Genomic DNA, 23,958 nt, shown 5'->3' with positions numbered 1-23,958 from the left:
GTACCCCTAAAAAATTTTAATGTTCTCACAGTAATTATTTATTCAAGAATAAAGGTGAAGGTGGCCAAAACAAATTGTTATAATTAGTTTTTAATGATATATAAACAAAAACGAAACATTTGGAAAAGAAAAAATATTACAAACTAAAAGTTGCATAAACCCTACATGACCTACAAAAAAAATTTTCATCCATGCATGAAATGAAATTTCTTTGAATTTGAAATGTTCAAACGTTCATAAGCCAATTTAAATTTAATGACTTTTGTTCCTGTTTATTTCTTACGAGTTTTTCAAAGCGTGGCGCTTTGTTGCTGATAGCAATCCGCAAGTCTGCCTGTGAACCCAAGCGATTTCTAGATGTTGTCTTGATTGACAAAAGGGAACTAAATCCAAACTCGCATAAGTGTGTTGTTGCGAAATGTTAACTCGCACCCCTGGTTGGAAACCACTGATGTTTGGTTAGCTTGAGATCTGGAAGAGCAAAAGGGGAAAGTTCATAGACCTACAGGACAAATATCAAAGCCAAATCCCTGCACAAACCGACAAAAGGTGCAGGTAGAAAGTAAAATGCTGATAGTGTTAAGTGTTTAATTTAGTATGGGTGGGTGGATATTATTAAGTTATCCCCATATTATAACTACGAGGTAAATGTAGCTGTAGTGTAACAAATTCTAAAATATACAGCATAACACCTCAAATCAACATAAGTGACTTTCCTTAATAACATTTATTTAAAATTTAAATTCCTCCGAGTTTCAATATATTCAGTCAAGAATGCCCTTTTAGGGTTAGTTCTGCCTTTCATTCCCACTATCCTCTTGATTTTTAATTGAACTCATCGGTAAAAAATAAAACAAAAAGTGAATTAAATATATTTAAATGTTTTTATCTAAGAAGACTATTCTATTACTTAGAGCAACTTGTAATTTTCAAATAAATTAGAACTGGTAATAATAACGCTCTTGTTAAAGTATAGGTTTTCTGAATTCTTAGATAGGGGAATGGGCGCAGAACAATCCAGTTAAAAATAATTATATAGACAGTAAAAACCGGTATAACATTGTTCTCTCTTGATGCAAAAGAAAGTCACTTTTTGAATATACTTTAATATACGAAATGTGTTGCATTTGTGTTGTCAATTAGTACAGTGCAGGTTCCTAGTAAGAAAATCAATTGAAACTAGGGTTGCATAATTAAAGTAATAACAAAACTTGTTTATGCAGTATATTTTCCCATGTACTGATGTTTAATATATTAAAATTATGACATTAGGAACGTCCTTATTGTATTTTGTTTTTATCAATTACTATAAATAGCTAACTTTTGAAAATGTGGATTTATTATTTGTACAATATATTCTCCTTGCAGGTTATGTCCTTAGTAAAAGCCCATTGAATAGTTCGGTAAACTTTCTCAATTTTTTTTTTTTTCAGATTATTGTATACACTTTCAGTTATTTTATTAATCTAAGTTAGATGATATATCACAATGTTTACAGGAGAGAAAAGAATATTGTGGCTTCAGAACTTCTGCTTAAATCTTGGGAGCAGTCTGATGAACCTGATGGATCCAGCGCTCCCATCTTCGCTACGAAGAACGACGAAACATCTGCTGTTGGTCACATAGCCCATCCAACACAAGTCACACAAAAATACCGACCATATCACGTTAGCTGTCAGGCTCTCGGTTTAATTATTTTCTTTATATTCTCATTGGTTGCTGTTTGGATTGCTTATATGTATCGTTTCATGTTAATGATTTTATTGAAAAGTGAAATGACTTCACTGAAACCTATTAACCTTACGAACAGTGCTATTTTAATTAGCAACTCATTTCTATTGCTCCAGAATTAAAGCCAGATAAATGAAGTCGGAGCTAGACGGAGGGGTCTCGCATCAGCTCCGGAGCCAGTCCGGAGCACTGCTAATCTTACAACAAAGTAATGGACCCACAAGCAATTTAGAATAAAAATTAGTTTAGGAAAATGTATTTAAAAACCCGATAAGGTCCATCAGTAGTTCTAAATTATGAGCGAAAATTAAGAGGAGATAAAATGTATTATACAGACGGGTGGTATGGGTATTAAAACTTTAATTAAAATAAAGTACAGAACGACGTTTATCTTCTCAGGTCACCTTCAGGTTAACAAATAGTTTGCATTTAATACCCATACCAACCGTCTTTAGAATAGATTATTTCAAATGGGGTTCTCATTATCATGAAAGAATAAATAAGAAATAAACAGCCATTCACCCATTATTTGCGAGCTTCTCTTAGCATAGAGAAATGTTCGTTTATAATTCTACACGTTATGTACGAGTTTTAAAAAGAACACGTCACTTACTATCTGCTATATCCAGTGTCGACAGGGCCTCTCGCCCAATACCAGGGCTCATTGAGACCGACTGAAATATAACAGGCACAGTAGTAACAACTGAGACATAATATTAAACTACGCGAAAGACATCTTTAAGAAACTAGAGTGGGAGAATTCATTCTTTTTAGGTTAGCCATTTCACATGCTGTGCACAAGTCGCACAAACACCGACTTTTCACACACAAGCAATCGCACAAGAACAACAAAAGTAATACATGTAACAAGGCCACTAACGAATGTTTTTAATCATTTTTAAGCCTTAAACACGCATGTCGTCACGGACAGATGGATTTTAAAGACAGATACTACAGATACTCTGAAATTTAAAAAACAAAACAAAAACATCACATTCATTGAACTAGTTAAGAAGTCCGGTTTTTACTTATCAAATAAACGGCACACATTGAAGCAATATTTGCAATGCATGTGCTCCAAAAACAAACGTTCAAAGTTCACCATCTTCTAATTATCCCAGCTATACTTGAATATCGCCGACAGTAAGGGCTGGTTTTCGTCAGAATTAGTTCTAAGTCTTGCTTGATAGATTTCATACGTTCAGGTCACCAGCACACGTTTCCACACACGAGCTGAGAGTCGAAAAACGGATGACTCGTATGAAACTTTTGGATAGCTACAAGCTATATTTTTCTGTTAATATAATCATTTTGCTGCAAAGAAATCCCTTCCAATCCGCAATTACAATAAGTCCTAACACTAGTCATTTCCAAGGAAGACAGTAAATCTCGTTCACCTACGTCATTTCCTCATTTAAACACGTTTTCTTTCCCAGACTGTTATGAGGCGGTAATTGTGTTTCTGCTTCAGCTGCCCTTAGTTACTATGACAATATGAAGGAAAGCCAAAATTAACAGAAACCCTTCGCTTGCCAACTGGGTATGCAGTTTTAAAGTCCACTGGTTATCGGAATTAATGTGGAAGTCGCATGACTCTCAAATGTTATTGCTTAATATACACGGTAGAAAGAATGACCCCCAACTATAGGGTTTCGATCCGTCAGGAAAGCAAAGCTTCGTTATGTGGAGTTATCATCTTTCACAAGCACAATCCGGGAAATAAATGGTCAAGTCCAACATGCAAGTTTTAATTTCATGACAAAAACTGTTTGTTTAAGCGCCAAGCCTCACAAGGGGTTATCAGCGCTGGTGCCACCGCTAGGATCGAATTTTTTTTTTTAGTTGAAAGTCCTCAAGCTTACCGCTGACCTATCTAGGTATATACAAAAAAGTAAATTTATTAAACTCAAACAAATATCGTACATGGCACGAGATAGATTGTTCTGTACACAGGGTGCGCGGACATGTCTGTAAATCACCTATAGCACGCGCCATCTATACTACAACTCGCGTAGTTACGGTAAAAATTACTTTTTCTTTTTAAGTACGTCACGAATAACTTCTAACAGAAATAATACTGGTTTAAGAAATGTTTTATTTTCAATTCTGAAGTTCCGAAAACTTAACATTAGAAACACTAAATAAAGTGTAATATTGCATCATGGAATGTCAATCATCCAATCAGAAGCATTGTGTGGATAATAAAATATAAACGGAAGAATGGACTAGTTATACGATAACAAAAATGACTGCCGTACACTATACTTAAACACGTACTCATTTCCGGTGTGTTGACACACAGTGATTCAGGGATAAGTTTGTTTTTAGAATTTCGCGCCAAGCTACACAAGGACTATCTACGTTAGCTGTTCCTAATTTAGCAGTGCAAGACAAGGGGGAAAACAGTTATCACCCCCCGCCAACTTTTGAGCTACTCTTACTAATGAATAGTGAGATTGACCGTCACTTTATAACGATCCCACGGCTGAAAGGGCGAGCATGTTTGGTGTGATGGGGATTCGAACCCGCGAACCTCAGATTACGAGTAGAGCGCCTTAATCACCTGGCTATGCCCGAGGTAAATCTGAAGGGTTATAACGCTAAAAACATGGTTTCGATAACCGTGGTGGGCACAGTACAAATAGCACATTATATAGCTTTGCGCTTAGAAAAAAAGAAAATATCGGCTTTCTAGTGGTAGATTTAAATAAAATTCCTCACCTAGCTCTACCTCTGCATCATAAACAGTAACTTTTGGTATAATTAGCGCCTCACGTGCAATTGTTTTGTTTTTTTTAACCTGTTGACTGCCAAGTATTTCAGCTGTTACAATGCAACTCTAATGCTTCTTCATTTTGTAACTTTTTCGTGACGCCATTTTGGACCGAAAGTGAAACAATTTGTAAGTAGGTCAAATGCATTTATGGTGCTGACATCTAGCGTTGACGTTAGGTATTATTGAGAACGAATTCACTCGTCCGTGGTACTGCGTTACCGATCGGCTTGGACGAGTTATCTCGTCTACGGCACTGAACAGGTTAAAGGAAATCTTCTACCAGTTTATTCTGTACTTATAATTGACCACTTGTTTAAAGCAGTAACTTTGTCAGGTGTTTCGGAATTCAGGTCAAAACAAGTAATTTAAATTTATGATCAGAAACTAGTAATAATAAATAAATAAATTGAAAAGAAATCTAAAAAACACGTTAAGGAACTATTATGCGAGAAAATTAAAAAAAATTAAATAGAGACAACATAGAACTACACAATCGGAAAACAATATGAGTGCTTTGAAAACTAAAAATTCAAACAATATATATTGTAAGGAAAATTTAAGTTCCGGATTGTTTTAAATGGTACATTTTATAAAAGTTTCAGTTCTACTTAAAACACACCCCTAAAAAAAGTATTAGAATCAAGCTAAAACCTTGAACTTGTCTAAACGGTTACACTCACATTGATGAAATCAGATTTGCATTTCAACTCAACGATACGCAAAGGACTTCCTGCGCATGATCCACCTCTAGTATCAAGCTCGCGGGGGCGTGGCAAATTGAAAGTGCATATGAAGGAACACCAGCGATGTCAAAAAACCCACTTATAGAGAAATATATATGTAAAAACGGCGACCTTCTACATGTATATGAAATAACACCAGTTTTATGCTTCAATCTGGTGCCGTAACTGGAAAAAATTCCATAAAAACAGGTCAGGAACAAAACATGTTTGCATAATTATGAACAAAAATATTGTGGAATTTGCATTTATGGTAATTCGCACAAAAGCAGGGGATTATTTTACTACAGTTAACATCAAGGTACAAACTTAATAATCCAGAATAGCTTTTGTGAATAAATAAATATTGCAAGAACTCTAAGGTAAATATAAAAGACGAAGACTTAACTGAAAACGAATGTTCAAACATAGTTTCCTTCAATTCAAACGCATGAAACGACTGATTACCCAAACGACCACTCACGTAACTATTTCTCATTATTGAGAATATAAAACGAACTTTTTTGATCATGGTTTAAATCCGTACGTTTAATAAAAAGCAAAGTGGTTGGAGAACACTTAACTTACTATGTTATTAAGCTTTTTCTATCAACTTTTTATTTTGTTTTTTAACACGACCATCGCACTTGTATTTATTATTGTGGCTCAAAATCTGGTCAAAGACAAGAAAGCACTGGAAAGTTCATCCAAAGAATGGACAGAAGCTGTATACAAGAGAGAGAAAGACTTCAAGCACTTGTACGCAAAATCCTTTCTCAATGAATATTGGTGAGTCAGTGCCAACAATAGGCATGTTTTAGCCATCCTGGCAAGTACTATCTGCCAAAAAAGAAGGTAACATCATGTCTGAGCATCTTGCTACTGTGAACCTGGTTAAGATGAACATGGATTCACTTTATAAAGTGAAGGTCCTCGAAAACTTAACAACATACATAATTTACCAGGGACTAATCTTCTTGCAAACAGAATATGAACACTGATGCAGATGCTAGCCATCATCTACATACCATAAACAAGAAATTCTGTGCCCCATCCAACAATGGATGGGAGATATGTTCACAGCTTTAGTACGTCATGAATAGTGTTGTAGATCTCCAGGAAGCTTCCAGTGAGATTTAAGGCTGTCTAAGTACATTATCCACAGGTAGTTGTCATGCAATGATATTTACAAGTATCCTTAGGAGGTGGTAAAACTAATGGCCTTCCACTTCACTTTTTATAGGATAAATGCTACTGTCTGTTGTCAATAATGCCTTTAGAAATCAGTCTAATATCGCCAAAGAATGTATGAAAGCTATCCATCCTCAGAGATCACTGAGAAGAAACTGAATGATAAAGGACCAGCGACAAAGAAGAAACCCAATATGTAAATTAGCTATTCAGTGATGGGTGTAGTGATTCACTAACAGGAAATGTGTGTGTGTGTGTGTGTGTGTGGTGTCCAGTTTTGCGCGCCCAACAGTGACAACACATGATGGGTGTTTTTGTTTTTTTTATTAGAAAGGTTTGTCACTTTATATTTTCATACTTGTTACATAACATAACAGGATATGCTACAAGTACTTTATAAAATTAAGATCATAGCACTTATTGACTTCAACACACTAGAGTGACTCAACTGTTTAAAACGTATGATCTAGGAGTTAAATTTTAACCAACAACCCATTTCAGAAAGACAAAAGACATTACCACTATACCTTTTTTTCGTTAAGAAAGCATTTACCAAATGAAAACAAACTATTATTTTGAGGTATACTTGTAGATTGTACAGAACTAAAGTATAGGCTTTAATGACATTATTAGCAAGTATAGAAGAGCGAAAACAAGCTAATGAATCCCAAAAAATGTGCATTACACAGGACGTGTTCACAGTAACATACTAGCCGATACCTAAACTTAGGGCCCGGCATAGCCAAGTGTGTTAAGGCGTTCGACTCGTAATCCGAGGGTCGCGGGTTCAAATCCCAGTCGCACCAAACATGCTCGCCCTCCCAGCCGTGGGGGCGTTATGTGACAGTCAATTCCACTGTTCGTTGGTAAAAGAGTAGCCCAAGAGTTGGCGGTAGGTGGTGATGACTAGCTCCCTTCCCTCTAGTCTTATATTGCAAAATTAGGGACAGCTAACGCAGATAGCCGTCGAGTAGCTTCGCGCGAAATAAAAAAACAAACAAACAAAAACTTAAACTTGACTGTTTTCTTAGAGAGAATTCAAGTAGGTCACGGTTGAATATAGTTATGAAAACACGATGGCCAAGGCCTTGATCTTCTGGTTGCTTTTGTAAAAAAAGTTGAAAACCAGAAAATATACTTGTGAAATACAGCATAAATAAAAACATCATTAGGAATATATGAAACTGTTGTTCAAAAGCAACCAACGACAAAGCACAGACGCTACGTCTTTTGTATATGGCCTTGGTTACGAGAATACCTTTGTTTAGAATGAAAATAACGCATTCAAAACTAATCTATAGAACCTGTTGAAGTACCAGTTACTTTGCAGTTCGAAGTCAGCGCAGTTAAATTTACATTTAAAGCCTCACTATTATTATTTATCTCAAGCTGAAATTGGCCTAGTAAAAAGAAAGTGGACAGATACCCCGAGGATTTTATAAATAGTCTTAGTCACATTTGTTTTCCTCAAATGAGGGCCGAAGGCCACCTGAAGGAGTTAACATCTTTTGACCACTCAGACTATACACTAGTGTATTTTGTTGGTATATCAGTCGACACTAAAATGACATCATACAAAGTACGTTTGATGCCGTAACTTGTACTATCGTGACGTCAGTAAAACGCGCGCATGCCATAAATCAAGAATTACGCATTTTGCAGGCTCCAAAAATGGCATGACATATGAAGTTCAAAAGCAAGAAATAGACATTTGTTACTCTCAATTTTGTTTTTATTTACATTTAAAACAGAACACTTTCGGGGCACTTGCGGAAGTAAATAGTATTTATATTTAAATATCACACACACACACACACACACTTACTACAGAAGCAACTTCTGTTAAGAAATACACATCTAATATATAGTGTACGTTTTTTTTTGCTTTTACACAACGTTATAAACTAACACTGCTAACAAATTTTACCTCATATTTCGGTTGCAGTTTTCCCAATAACGCTTTATAACCGCAACAGATTTTCCGCTTTTGCGAAGTTCGCAACCCACACGAGAGAACCAATATTCCGGAACATGTTTGTGCCAGCGGTTCTTAAACTTGTGTTCCGAGAATCCTTTATAATTAAAATTGATTCCACGGACCTAACCCTATCGATTTTTATTTATTTAAAAAAAAATCGTATAGTGAAAAGCTTTATTCTAAGATTGTACTATTGAATTTATAGAATCTGCAACACTACAAATTTTGTAAATCATATTAGAAACATTTTAACGAAATTTCGCATATGGCTCGTGAAATCCAGTTTAAGAAACGCTGGTCTATTTGATGAGGTCGTGTATACCAGACAAGAATGGATAATTTTGACTGAAAAAACAAACTTGCTAAACAAAGTCCTACAGAATTTGGTACGCCATTTTAAACTGAAGACTGAATGAAAGAAAGTGAATATATATGAATACATCTGCTATATCCAGCACTACAAACCTTCTCTTATTCCAAAGTTCAGCAGATCAGCCGAGATACAACACATATTGATTTACACGAACAGTTGTTAGGTTGGGGTGCAAATGGAATCAAGCAAGATTTATCTGATATCATAAGTTTGGCCAGTGTGGCAAAAAATGACATGTTGAGATCATACTTCGTGTAAGTTCTCCACACAAAACAGCAAAAATTATATCCAAAATTAAGATAGTTAAAAACGAAATGTTTAATTAGAGCATCTTAAAAATGTTCAATACCAACTCTTGAAATAGATTCCTGTTTATTTTGCACCACCAAAATTTTTTTTTTAAACTTCGACCACCTCGGAATGGTTTATAAACCGAATACAAGATATCCGACAGAATTGGTATGTTGTACGAATTAGAGCATTTCTTAGATTAAAACATTGTTCAACTAATAAACATGCACATCGCAACAAGAAGAGCTCAACTATCAATGAACAAAGCAATAGGTAGGGCAAAGGTGTCAGTTATTCTATAATTCTCTGCACAAGAAATGATAGAAACTTACGGATATCTGCAGCAAATAAACCATAAGGTTGTGATATTTAGAACCATCATAAGAATACTCGCTACATGTATGTATATGGTGTGCGAGTGTATTTCGTGCAACCAAGGATTTTTAACAATTGAACTTTGTGAATAATTCGAAACCTGCACTGACCGCAGCTCCATATTCGCAGTCTTACTTTTATAATCTCAACCGCGTCAACCAATAAAATTTTCTGTTAACATGTTTCGATAAGATAAAAATAACACTTTAAAACGACCAGAAAATCTCAGACTTAAAACTGTATACAATATGTTTAATTTATATGCAAAAACGGCTCGTTTGGGTTGAGAAAATATTTTACATAGAAGGTCGAAACGTTGTTCGCTCTTCTATGTAAAATATTTTCTCAACCCAAACGAGCCGTTTTTGCATATAAATTTCTCAACAAGTGGGTTTCTCGACATCACTGATTGTATACAATATGATATTTTTACACCTTAAAATAATAAAGAATTATACCTACGTGTAGAGATCCACGTTTAACCTGACATGGAAGTCGATTTGTCGCATACAGATAACCAAAACCGATATGACTGTTTTAATGACTGTGGACCAAAACGATATTTAAGAAATAATGTATGACTATATTATTTTTGTCGTACTTACATTTAAGTTTGTTGTTCTTTTTACAATATGCTTACGAGGCGGGACCCTCTACTAAGTACTTCACAGAAAATTCGTTTCAATTAAAGCAACATTAGGTTTAAATATCACGTTGTTATTTACATTATTATACGACGTAGAAAAGTTCTAGAACAGAAATAGCAAAGTTTAGTAGTTACTAAGTTATATTACGAATTAAATATTAAGTTATATGTACAATTTGTTAACCTACTCTAAACCTTTAAAAACAACAGAATTTCGTAAGAAATGTGAAATAGAACAGGTAACTATCAATAATGAGGTACAATAACTTGTTTCTCTGATCTATTCTACATCGCATCATGTCAGGTACATCGGTACGAAGTTCCTGCTATAATTCAATATATTGATGAGTTTAAATAACCGAATAGTACGTCTAATCATTTTCCTATTTCCTGAAGAGGTACTAGAAATAAACTAGTTAGGCCTCACTAAGAAAAGCTACATACAGCTTAGGTCTCCTTACCTAAGTAAGTATTAAAAACAAGTTGACAAACTATTTGTAAGAGTAACGAAGTGATTTGTAGTGAAACAAACTACATGTTTAGACAGGGCATTTGTCTGTCTGTCGGTTAAGAAGGACAATATTTTATTTAAACATGCATGTTCCAAGAAAGCAAATTACTTATGTTTTTAAATCGTTGTTCATGAACTTGTGTTAACATAGCGCGTTTCTTTGATCAAATATTAAGGATTATTACCAACTAGAAACATTCAGAATAGAATACTAACATGATTCTAGGTATGAAAGGATTACGTAATAACGATTGGCTGAGAGGTCTAATTTCCTCGTGACAAAAGGGATTTTATGTGGGTTTGAAAGATTATTACGGGAATCGACAGGATAAAATCATTCCGATTTCTTTGCCTATTTTATTAACATAACAGGACAAGATGACAGAAGTTTAAGAAAACCATAGGCTAAGCACTAGTTACGACGGGTCTACTTTTCTAAGGGAGTTATGCTGGTAGAATGAGTTATCGATAGTAATTGAAAGCTACTGTTTTATACGTGGGGAACCAATAATCTACTGTAAATAAAAGGTGTGTAAAGATTACACGAATTAAGGGCGAAATGGTCTTTTGTTGTACGCGTGTATTAATTACGTGGGCTAAGATGGAGGTACAAACTCACTCCATAGATTGTCCAAGGAGCTATTTTACATTATGATAATAACATACAATTTTTTTTATCTTGTTTTTAGTTCCTGATCGTTCATGACGAGTTGAAATATAATCTTAATTAGTTGAACAGGTTGAGTGAGTGCGTGCGTGTACGTATAAACAATGTGCGACAAGTATTTGTATTTGTAAAGATATCATGGTATACAGTTACATGACTATACTCATACAAATTCGAACCTCCTTCAACTCTGCAAATATTTACACTAAGTAAAACACTAGAAGTAACAACACGTTCTACACTACTTTTCACTTAATCAAGATGCCCTTCTAAACTAAAGAAAGCTTCACGTGAATAACGAATTGTGTGCGAAAAGCTCTGTGACAAAACTTCTCACGAAATGGAACAGATGATCTATCAAAATCTCTGAACATGTTAATCGTAAATTTTACAAAATCAATTAATCATATTTCTACAGGCTTTCTACTGTTCCAAAGTCTTAAGAAGGCTGAAGTTTCTCTTCAAACACTCTTCAAACCGACCCTTTACTTTTTTATTTATTATTTGTTTTTGAATAAGTTAGCCATGCCAAGTGTCAAGGTAGAATAACACAGATTCGGAAATTGCCCAATCGATGACGAGTAGAATCGTTGACGCACACGATGACGTCACCACGACTAGCCAGTCACAAACAAGTACAAAGCAAGAGTTCCGCTTGGACACAAAAAACATCGGTACAGTTTAAAGATTCTGTAATAACCAATAAAGAAAAATACCAGTAGCTGTGAGTTCCCACACAAAACGAATTCGGACACGAGTCAAAATTGTATGTTGACAGCACATTCCAATATCTTTAATTAATCTAAATAAAAATTTGCTGTCATTTATTTCATACATTTGCTATTAAATGTACTTGTACAGTGAAACAGGTATTGGTTTAGAATCGAGCCGATTCCAGCTAATGGACTCGGTACTGAGTACGAAATGCCTATCAATATGAAAGCCAGGAATAGTCCATAAACAAGTTCCGTTGTCGTTAACCATCTGGAAATGGTGATTTGCGTCACAGGAAAAAATATATAATATGACGTGTAAACTACAGACAGTAAACAGCCTTCTGAAACATCCATGCACAAGCGTAAAGCATTGGAGTTTTCTAGTTACCACCAACAACGTGGTACGAGTACACGTTCAAATAACTGAAGTATGGACACCATAACCGAAAACAATTATTAAAGGATATTCTCAATAGAAACAAAATCTGTACAAGTTTAGGGCTTTCAAAGTAAAGCAAAAAACAAAACTTTTATAAACATTTATATACATAAGTTCCAATTAACCAAACGATTTAAAAATTATGCAAAAGAAAATAAAATTATTGTAAAAATATTTTTAAAAATCCACGAATCCGAATATTCAGAAATACCTGAACCAATCATCTCTATTCTCTGACTTTAGGGTCAACCTTTTAGTTCTACTATCGTAGTTTACAAAGTAAATTAAAATCGAAATAAGAATTGATGAACAGCAGCGTTAAAATTTATAATAATCTAATTAAACTAAATTAGTTGATTAGTTTTGAAATGTTGATATTTTTGGCCACATACAAAAACCTAGGGTACATTTTATAATCTCACATCACAGCTTGTAGCCTGGGATCCTTTCAATTAGTAGTTTGTTTTTTTTAATTTATTCTTGTTTCGGCATGTTTTTGGTTATAAACTAAACATTTTTGGGCAATACTTTCAAACTATCGACTGTAACACAATATTTAATATACACAGCTTTTAACCGTACTTTGAAGAACAGAATACTGATTAATTTATATTTCAGTTACAACATACGGACTGTCGTATATCCTGTTACTGCTTTGCATTTTATCACTTTTTAGCCCAGTAAACACATGAGAAGTATGTCATGGTATATCACTGTAAACATCGTATCCACGTTAAATATCAACTACACGTTATTGTTCTATAATGTTACACAATATTACACATATTGACATAAGTTTTTTTCAGTTCCTTGGGCAGCAACTTCTGGGTGATAAAAGATGGATTAAAGTGCTATTTGCATACAACGCCTCAGACTTTGAACCACAACGTACAAATTAAATGGAGTGTGGGGGAAAAAATATCTGCAGTCCATTTGATATTTAGAAAAGAAATTTAGGCCTATTTGTTTCGAATATTTTGCTGTCTAACTTGTATTGTAGTACCTACTGACAAATAATACTTTAAAAATAAAGACATCGATTTTCATGGGGGCTGACAATCGTGAAGTTAGTTTTTATTTCAACTCTAAAGCACTACAACACTTCATGCAACTAGCACAAAACTTGTATGGTTGCGATACATCACACAAGAATTTTTTTCTGTTTTGAAATGCAAGTTAGTCTTTACATTTTATTTTCGCACTGCTCTATTTGGATAGATGTCGCTACATACATTTCTAGTACTATTAGTCTTGTCCTAAAAGACGTATATTGAAAGTGAACATGTATTTTATTCATCAGTTGAAACAAAACAGTTAATGAAATATTCCTATCAAACTGTGTTTATGTACACACACACACACTCCTAGGTCATATACAGCTGTTTTTGGAACCTTGGTTTTTCAGAAATAAAAAAAAATCGAACAATTCGAAGCACGTGCTTCTACGCGGATTACTGTGTATTTTAGGAACGCTAACTTTACCATCTGCGTGTGACAGCGCACATTACGTCACGTGCTTTAAGTTAACACTACCTTATCAGGTTTGTCTTCTAACATATGAGCAATTATTATTACTAATTCTTGTTTTAGAAAAAATAGTAACAATAATAATAGTAATGAAAATAACACAATGGAAGATAAGGAATTACGAAATGAAAAGAAAACAAATGGTAGATGTACTCAAACACTGGAAACAGACACAGGACATCATGAACGCCACTTCTAACGTTGCGATACCAAGACACTTAAAAGGTGACTTCCACCTTCAGTTAAAATTAATTCTCAACGAAAAACTGTCAGTTACAATACATATGTATCGTGTTGACAGTGACTAAATATAACTAAAGACAGAAAACAATCACTGTTACTGCAATTATGAAAACTGACACTGATCCAAATTTTTCTATATATACATGTACAGACTGTTAAAACAATACGTGTATATTACCGATTTAAAATTTTTAAACCATTTATTTTTTTTATTATTATTTCTTACACCTACGAGGATTATATTACTGGTATAGCAAGCATACCACTGACATATGGGACCTGCCTTGAACGTATTGTTAAAAAGGAGAGCACACAACTTGCGATTTCATATATTCTAATCAATATAGCTTTTATCATATGTAAAACTTTGTATACCATTCAACGCTTTTCTACCATTGTCTACTTAGTATAAAAAAAAATTAAAGAAACAAATTTGGGTCTTCGCGCGATACAACGTCAACTAAAGCACAATGAAAACATTGTTTTGTACATAACTTCAGCAAACAAAGAAGGTGAAAAAAGTGAACGGATTTTCGTTATGGTGTCATGGAAACAAAAGGAGTGTATAATATATCAATATCGAAAATGATGTTAAAAACAATTATACAAGCTGAACTAATATTTCAAAACTGGCCGTAAGTGTAAACAATTAAGATAACACCGATAAAATAATTTGTATCTAGTTTAGAAAACAAATGAAATTTTTAAAAATCTAGGATCTTGACAATTCATTTGTTTAACAAAACTGTTTCAAAGAATCGGAGTTCCTAAAACATTAATAAGAATCAGAAAACATTTATTAATGATTTACAATAATGAATATATAATAAAAACATGAGGCGCATTAACCGTGAATTATTCACTCACGACTGTTTCAAAAATACGTAACACTGATGCTTCGAATTTATTCTTGAGAATTATTCAAGAGAATAAATATTTAATACAATAAATAGGAAATAAATAGAAACCGAATTTATACTTTTTTTACACTTTCCAATTTTGGCGAATTCCACCCTTCTTCAGTAACACAAAAATTAAAAATATAAAACAGCTATTCATTATGTTCACAAAATGGTGGAGCGTGTGATAAACATAATAGTACTGTCTACTGTATGTTCATACAACTAACTACCCGGCAGAATATCGACAGACTTTCACCATAATTACTATGGAGGTTTCAGGTCCATGAATGAGCACATACAAATTTTTAGTGTTGAATTTTGTGGTTCTTATTGCGTTTTTCATGTTGTACCGCAACTTCGCTCCTTGTGGATGGATCGCCAATTTGGTATAGAATTTCACATTCTGTGTTTGGTAGTTTTTGTATAATTTTCCGTTTGTTGTTTTAGCCATACACACACACACATACATACATACACATATATAGATAAAATCACATGTAAGGGAAGCAACTATTCATATCCTAAGATAACCTTTCATTAAATCAAGAATTTACACAATTTCCAGAATTCCCCAAAACTGGTATAACATATGGTGTAGCTTGGTGACTCGAATGATAGTTTGAACTTCATTGTATTTTATTATTAAGTGCTGAGTAATATGATACCTTTACCTAATGTGAATTAGTGATACAAATCATTTACTTAATCAACTATACATGTAAGAAAAATCTGTCTTGCCAACTATGATAAATGTAAATATCTTTATTACATTGGTACACACCTGTAAATAACTAATAACTATAACATTGGTACGAATCTGTCTCCATGTACTGAATTAACCACATAGCAATGGTACAGATTTGAAAATAACTGATGACGAGTAATACTGCCTCTAACCAAATAATCACATGATAACACTAGAAGAGTCTACCTCTAACCAAATAATTACATGATAATACTAGAAGAGTCTACCTCTAACCAAATAATTACATGATAACACTAGAAGAGTCTACCTCTAACCAAATAATTACATGATAACACTAGAAGAGTCTACCTCTAACCAAATAATTACATGATAACACTAGAAGAGTCTACCTCTAACCAAATAATTACATGATAACACTAGAAGAGTCTACCTCTAACCAAATAATTACGTGATAATACTAGAAAAGTCTACCTCTAACCAAAGTGTAACTGTTTTCTTTTAAAACTAATAAAATGTACAATACTAGTTTTACTTGGCAAGTCATACACACAGACACACACACTTTATGCAAGTGTGTTATAGCGCAATACTTCCTTTCAAAGTTATGAAATTAAATAAGTAAATAAATACGTGGTCCAAAGTTCATTTTCGTATGATGCACAGTCATCTGCGACTATCTGAAAACAAATAATTCTTCTCATTTTAATTGAAATCCACTTTTCCCTGTTGTCAAAACCTTCGATATAAATCTAATCTCATCAATATGGTTACAATGAAATTGCTTTGTTTTTCTTAAAGACAAGACAGTGAATTTAATACACCATTAAGCACTCCCTCCCCTGTAGTAAAATGGCAGGGTCCATCCTGTCCGATAGGCTTTTGGGGTGGAAAGTCTTCACGTGCTTTTTTGCTCAACTGGTAACAGATGAGTAGACAGTAGCTGTAACAGACAAAAACAAAATGGCTAGCTCCGTGGGTTGGGCTCTAGAACGAAGGTCAGGATATACCTTCATCCATCTGTGGCGAAAAGTGAACGTTTAAAATCTTTTTTGTTGCATTTGTTTTCCAATCTACACAAGATATGCCATTAAACCACTGCGTATAAAAACAGTATGATATAAAAATTAACATTACAAATATAAATATACAAGAATCTTACACTAAAGTTTAGAGTGTATTCAAGACGTTAACAGTACACGCAGTATGGCTAACAACTAAGATGTATTACTCTTTAGAATCACCTAATATATGCTGATGTACTTGTGTTCTCTTTACACTAAAGTAAAAAACTGCCAAGGCCAAAGAAATTTACTATGGTAAGGAACTGTCTTTGAACAATCCTGAAATGTTCTCAAGCGATTGTGTTCTACGATACTTGTGGTGGTATGTTTGCTTTTTTTTTTAAATCACGAATATTCCTCCATATAAAGCTACTGATAAGAAACTTAGTATGTAAAAACTACTGAAACGTGTAGTTGTTTGAACACAAACGTTTAAAAATTTAAAACGTCACATTTTCTTTACAACTCGCCGTAAGAAACAAGCACAAACGCGCGCGCAAAACACCAACATCTAAAAAGCAATAATCACCGAAAAATAAACTTGTTTGCTAAAACGTCACATTTTTGTAGTGTGAAAAGTTGTTTCCAAAGATACGTCAGCATAGTAAATTGTAACTGCAGCGCGCATACGCGCGTGCTAGAGATAAATACAGACTCCTCGAAAGTGTTGTTTCAAGAGTCGATAGAACAAAAGTGAAAAGCGACATCTTTTTGTTGCTTCTAAAGTTCACATGTAATGCTGTGTTGGAATCTACAGAGTGCATAATTCTTCTCGTGATTCATGGCATAAGCATGTTTTACTGACGTCACGACAGTACAAATTGCGACTTTTAGCGTCAATTTTGTGACATTTTAAAATCTACTGACAGAGTTAACACTACCGTACAGTTGTGGAGTGATTAAAACAGGTAATCCCTCGAATAAATACTATTTGAAAACGACTACTAGCGACACCTATATAAATATAAAATACGTAGGACTAAATGCATGGAATTAAAACTGTTACACGAGATTAAAAACTAAGAGAGCCATAAAATATTATATTCATACAATGTATAATTTAATTAGCTGATCGTAGTGTTATTTAAAGTATTTTGTCTTGGTGATGTTGAGAAACAGGTTAGTGTCAGTAAAAATCCTGCGTATAGATATAGTTGAGTACCACAACACAGAAACATGGTCATTCTGTTGTGTACACAGCACAATTCCATCATTACACACGTGCATAATTTATCTTCAAATGTTCCATATATAACAGCTGATCTAGGATAGCTAGCAATGCGAGAGATTTGTGTACAAAAGCTGTTTTGTTTTTTTACATGTTCAGATAAATACGAAAATTAACGATTTTTTTTTTCTCACATAACATCACAACAATTGTCTGTTAACCGTATTTACAGGGGGCTGCAATCGATGAAACAATCATAATTTTGGTGCTGAAATTCCAAAAGCAATTAAAAAGGTTGCCACATGTATCAACTACATGCATCGTAAGATACTTAGTGGGGCTGCCAAAAACAACCTACACAAAACAAGATGACTAATGTATAATAAAGTCTCACAAGTACATTCAGTTACTGGATGGAAACCTGGTTACCACGGGCTTGCATATGTTATTGATTCTTAATTCTATATAGTTTGCAATAGGTAATAACGAAACGATGGTAGTTTCGTTTCGAGGTAATTAGTGCTCAAGAGCCCAAAAGTAAAAACAGGAAAAATACACGTCACACTATAACACGACCCGTCAGGGGACTTGTAAAGAAAATATTGGCATTTTACATTCGTTGTGTTATTGGTCATTCCGAGTGATGTCATTTGGAAGACATTAGGATAAAAACACGTTCTTTCCGTCAATTTGTTTCCTTATCATAGTTTGACTTTGTATTGGGTGTGGATAGTTTATTTTGGTTTAAATATTTGCAGTTGATGGTTATCCCAATTAACATTCTATAAAAACGAATATCGTTTTGCATAAAGGCAAAACACTCAACTATACTTCCAATTATTTAACATATTCTAATGGAAACAGCTGTGATTTAATACCGTACTGTAAACGTAGTCTGGGTATTTATTAAAATTACACAAACTAAGACGTAAATGTATTAGAAGTGTATAAATCATTTGATCATACTTTGTGCAAATCTCATTTTAGTCATGTTTTATATACGCGATTTTCATATTATCTATACGAACTATATCTATATATTATATAATATCTATATATTAATAATCTGTATAAATTTCTTTCACTTGACATTGAATTGGAAAACACGCTCATACTTTCAGCCGTGGGGACGTTATAATTTTCGTTCAATCCCACTATTCGTTGGTAAAAAGAGTAGCCCAAGAGTTGGCGGTGATTACTAGTCTTGCATTGCTAAATTAGACGGCAAGCACAGATAACACTCGTGTAGCTTTGTGCGGAAATCAAAACAAACAATAAAAAATGGTTTAACCACAATGACTGTCTACCATTAACCTATTTTTAAACTTCGAAGTGAGATATGCACTGTTTAAGAAATATGAATTATCAACTGGTAGTTTTAAGCACCGAGTAGAATTAATTTCATAAATAACTTATTGCACTGCACAAACTTTAGCGTTCATGATTTACCCGAGTTTCACATACATAATCGTAAATATGATAAAGGTAAAAAGCAATATGTCAGTTAACTTTTACCGTAATTTTCTGTAAAGTCCATGAAACAAAGTCCATAATTAATACCACTGTATATAGACAAATTACACACGAACAATAGAAGTTTTTCACATACGCCTAGTATTTGGGTCTTCGTAAACAGACACATAAAACTTTCTAAAGTTTTGGCTTCGTCACTACTAAGCGGTACCATGTTACCACTGTTGTTTAATCACTGATATGCCAACATTTTATATCTGTAAATTAGTTTTACAGCAAAAAGTGATTGTAGCGACATTCCACATACCGAATATTTAGCCTACACTTTTATGTAGCCTATACCTTTATCAGGTATTACAATTGTTGTTCATTTAATGACAACTCATATGAACGTGTAGTAATATATCATGAATTGTACAATATTCAACGAACGTGGTTCCCATAAAAGACTGTTCATCTCATAAATAAACACATGAAAAAGTGATCACTTGTACAATAAGAATGCATTAGGGTTACACAAGTTAGCCCTGATAATCATAACACTAACAACTTACCTCCTGCCTTGAGGAACTGATGGCTCTACTAACAGCTCAGAGTTCATGAACGTGAAACCTGGTAATAAAAAGTACACAATGTCAAACAGTTACGTTAGTTTAAATCGCAGTCTGTGAGATTTCAAAGTAACACGAAAGTAATCAAAATTAACTCGCCAAATGAACGGTAACTTATCTAAAAAGAATTTCGGACTATTTGTTTCAAAACTGATTAAAATGTATAATAAAGTTAACTCGTAAGACAGGCTAACAGGAGTCATTAATTAATAGTTACTGACCAGAATTCCCGTCGGTTACCAGAAATTACAAACAAATCCTACTGATTTGAGTATCTATCCATTGTAAAACGAAACAACAAATTAGCTTTGAGATTAAAGTTACTCCTTTCATAACTCGTGATAAGAAACAAATGTTCTTTAGATAATGCCCTCCGCTAGTGCAGCGGTAAGTCTACGGATTTATAACGCTAAAATCAGAGGTTCGATTCCCCTCGGTGGGCTCAGCATATAGCCGATGTGGCTTTGCTATACAATAAAACACTTTACCTGATAACAAGAACACGTAACAAAATTAGTTTCTCACCGAATAGCTAACATCGATATTTTATTTTTCGTTAAAATTCCTTGTTTATCTTTTTAATTTTCGTTATTTATTCGTGTATATTGCGTGCAATAATAAATTATGAAGTACAAGTACACTGCTGAGAAGGGAAAAGCAATTTCCAGTGGTTTTGCTAGTTGAGAAAAGTTAATATAAAAAGATCTTTACTGAGCCTATAAAACACACAAAAATCTAATAACGAAAACAGAATGCATTCTGCTTAAAGTAATCAACTCCCCACTATTAAAACAAACAAAAAACACGAAAGTCCAAGGTAATACGTAATAAGAACACCAGTGGGTACACAATAGAAACAGACAACCAAGGCACAGATTAATAATGCAGACAGTTTAGTTCACATTAGTGTAGTGTAAATAAGACATGTATTTAAGGTAATGACCTATTCATAAAGTCAAAATTCTACTATTCTATGAAACATGTTTACTTTCAGTTTTATTTTTCATCAATTCATAAGTTATGAAAAGGGACTAAGATAAAAGCACCATCCAATAATTTAAAATAAAAAGGCACTACTTGTCACTACGTTTCCACTGCACGTGGTAAATAGGTCTAACTATCAATAATTAGTGATTTAACAATAAAACAATATAAATGAATGAATAGCCGTGCATGTTTCTTTAAGTTATCAATTGGTTCACTTATCTTTAAAAACACATTTCTGTTATTGACGAACTCTTAAAAACTTTAATTTATTTGAGAAAACAAGAATTCAAGTTTTTTTTTTTTTACCAGTTCAGTGACATTTATGTCAAGGTCTAATATGTGATCTTGAACATTCAACCACAAAATCACGTCCTGTTACCATGACACTTCGGTAAGAACTTCTCTCATACGGACATCAGATGACGAAATTACATTTTACCCAATCAAAAATATCCTTCTTAGTCGGCCATTTCACCGTTGCAATTGGTTAAGTCGTACACAATCGAGACGGAATTTGAGACTTCGAGTGTCGAAGTGAATGTTATTTAAACATTTTAGTCCATTAAAATAATCGCTAAGAGGTAAACTGTTGAACTTTGTTGCTAAGAATTTGAAAACATTACAAGCAACCGATATGTGAAATTTCCGTCCCCAAAACCTGCAATTTCGGTGAAAAAAAAATCGCAAATTACGTAAGAACCTACAATACTATTTAATTGAATACTCCATGTATTCATGGTGATAAAGCTGACTGAATCAAAACCTTACGTCATATGTAGTTGTTGGTTTACCCATATTAAGTTAACTGTGAAGCTATTTCACCCAATCAAATACAATAAGGTGACGTAATATCGTTTAACAATTTACCAGGATTTCTTCTCGCGTTAATACAATAATACGAGATTCTTTACGAGATCACATACATACTTCATTTTTACATCAGGCCTACAGAACAGAAAATCTGAGAATAAAATACTTTTATTTTGCGAACTGTAAGAAATCGGGAAATATTACACGTACGACCTGTAACAGCTGTACGCGATGAGCTATCATTAATTATATGAATGTATTTTGAAAGATTCAAAATTTCTTGGATACCTTCGTTTGAACCACTAAAAACAGAAAAGTAATTTTGCTACATATTCGCACGTTACTATTTCTGACAGACGTTCAATTCGTTATTCATAAAGTAATAAGAGATAACTAACCATCATCAGGAAATGTACAGTAATAGAAACATAATTTAAAAAATAAATCACAAAAGAAGATAAAATAATTACACATGTATATCTTACGATACTTTGCTGTTTCTACTCTAAAACTGTTAACGTGATAATGTTTGTAACAATTATGCTAACATGTTAAACTCACCACTCACCGCCAACTCTTGGACTACCCTTTTACCAACGGATAGTGGGATTGATCGTAACGTTATAATTCCCCTACGACTAAAAGGGCGAGCATGTTTGGTGCGACGGGGATTCGAACCCGCGACCATCGGATTAAGAGTCGAGTGCCTTAACCACCTGGCCATGCCGTGTCTGTTTTCAGTTACAGCCGCACAGCAAGATGAAGTTGCATATCAAGCTAGTTTTTATATACACAATGATAAATTCCTTTACTGGTTTGAAGAACAGAGTTATTCAAAAGTGATACACGACAACATTATGAAATAACTGGCAAGATATTAGATGTGTATAGAAGCATATTACGCTAAGAAACTTTTACACAAGACAACACTTTGTAAGCAGAATATACCTGAAGACATACCAGTGCTCCAACGAAATAACAGTATATTACAATTTTTATTGCACTCACAAACCGTTGTCTTATATATATATATATATATATATATATATATAAATCGTCTGAATCTGGGTTGTTCTGCAGTTAAGGACAAAGTTATACAATGAACTATCTGCACTGTGCCCATCATGGGTATATAAACCCGATGTCTAACGTTAGAAGCCTGAAGACGTGCGGCTGTGCCACAGATTGGTTCATCTGCATACACCAAAATGGGAGAAAAAACTATGCCACGCATTGTTTTACAACAGCGTAACTCAAAAGTTCTCTAACACAACAGAACGTTGGATTTATCGAAATGTACCTTTTTGGATTTTATAGTTGATTTCCCATACGAAAACAAAGAGGTGCTTTTATACGGATGCAACGTAGGGAAAAGGTTTCGTTATTAGACTGTCTTAAAATAAATTTAAAATTTCAAAGCACGTGTACAACACTTGCATTTTTTTTAACTAGGTCATTTTTATTAACTTTGGTCGTGTTCTGAACGTAAACAGAAGGAAAATAAAAATAAACATTCAACTAAATACGAACAAACCAATAATTCACGTGCTCGTGGTTAAACTCAACTAACTCGTCACCAACAAACAGTGAACGATGTAAAATTCATTAACAGATTTTAAAGTCCTATCTTCATTAAGTCTGAAGGTATGAAACGTTTAAATATTTCACGCAAGTTTGTCCGAACGTCGAATTTATATTAAACACAAATCAACCCAAACCTGAGTGCTCATTGTCGCTTTAACCTGTTAAAGTTCTATAACTATCAAGGTCATCACTAAGAAGTTATAATTCACTTATATTAGTCTCACAATGAATTTTCTATTAACTGATTTCTCTCGAGTTGGTTAAATCAGGAATGTTTAGCATCATTATTAACTGACGTCACTTCACGCTATTATTTCAGTTCACAATATTTTCTCATGCGAACTCTTCGTAGAATATGAACAAAATACGTTTTAATTAATGGATTCGTTTCATCGTATTAAATCATATCATTTAATATAACAACAATTTCGAAAGCTCTGAAACAAAGAGGGACCTCAAAAGTTGTAATATTT

The 23,958-nt window shown here is 33.8% G+C and overlaps 1 protein-coding gene across 4 annotated transcripts in view; it reads right to left on the bottom strand.

Annotated features, from left to right (window-relative positions):
* The window catches only part of LOC143246517 (insulin-like growth factor 2 mRNA-binding protein 1), a 62,944-nt gene that overhangs the window by 25,861 nt on the left and 13,125 nt on the right, over positions 1-23,958 (bottom strand). For all 4 annotated transcript variants that reach the window (XM_076493348.1, XM_076493344.1, XM_076493345.1 and 1 more), the window contains exon 2: positions 20,048-20,105. In XM_076493348.1, the coding sequence (XP_076349463.1) occupies positions 20,048-20,105 (58 nt within the window). The remainder of the gene's footprint in view (positions 1-20,047; positions 20,106-23,958) is intronic.

This window comes from Tachypleus tridentatus, chromosome 3 (assembly GCF_004210375.1).
Source record: "Tachypleus tridentatus isolate NWPU-2018 chromosome 3, ASM421037v1, whole genome shotgun sequence".
NCBI lineage: Eukaryota > Metazoa > Arthropoda > Merostomata > Xiphosura > Limulidae > Tachypleus > Tachypleus tridentatus.
This window is presented reverse-complemented; position numbering and strand designations above follow the sequence as displayed.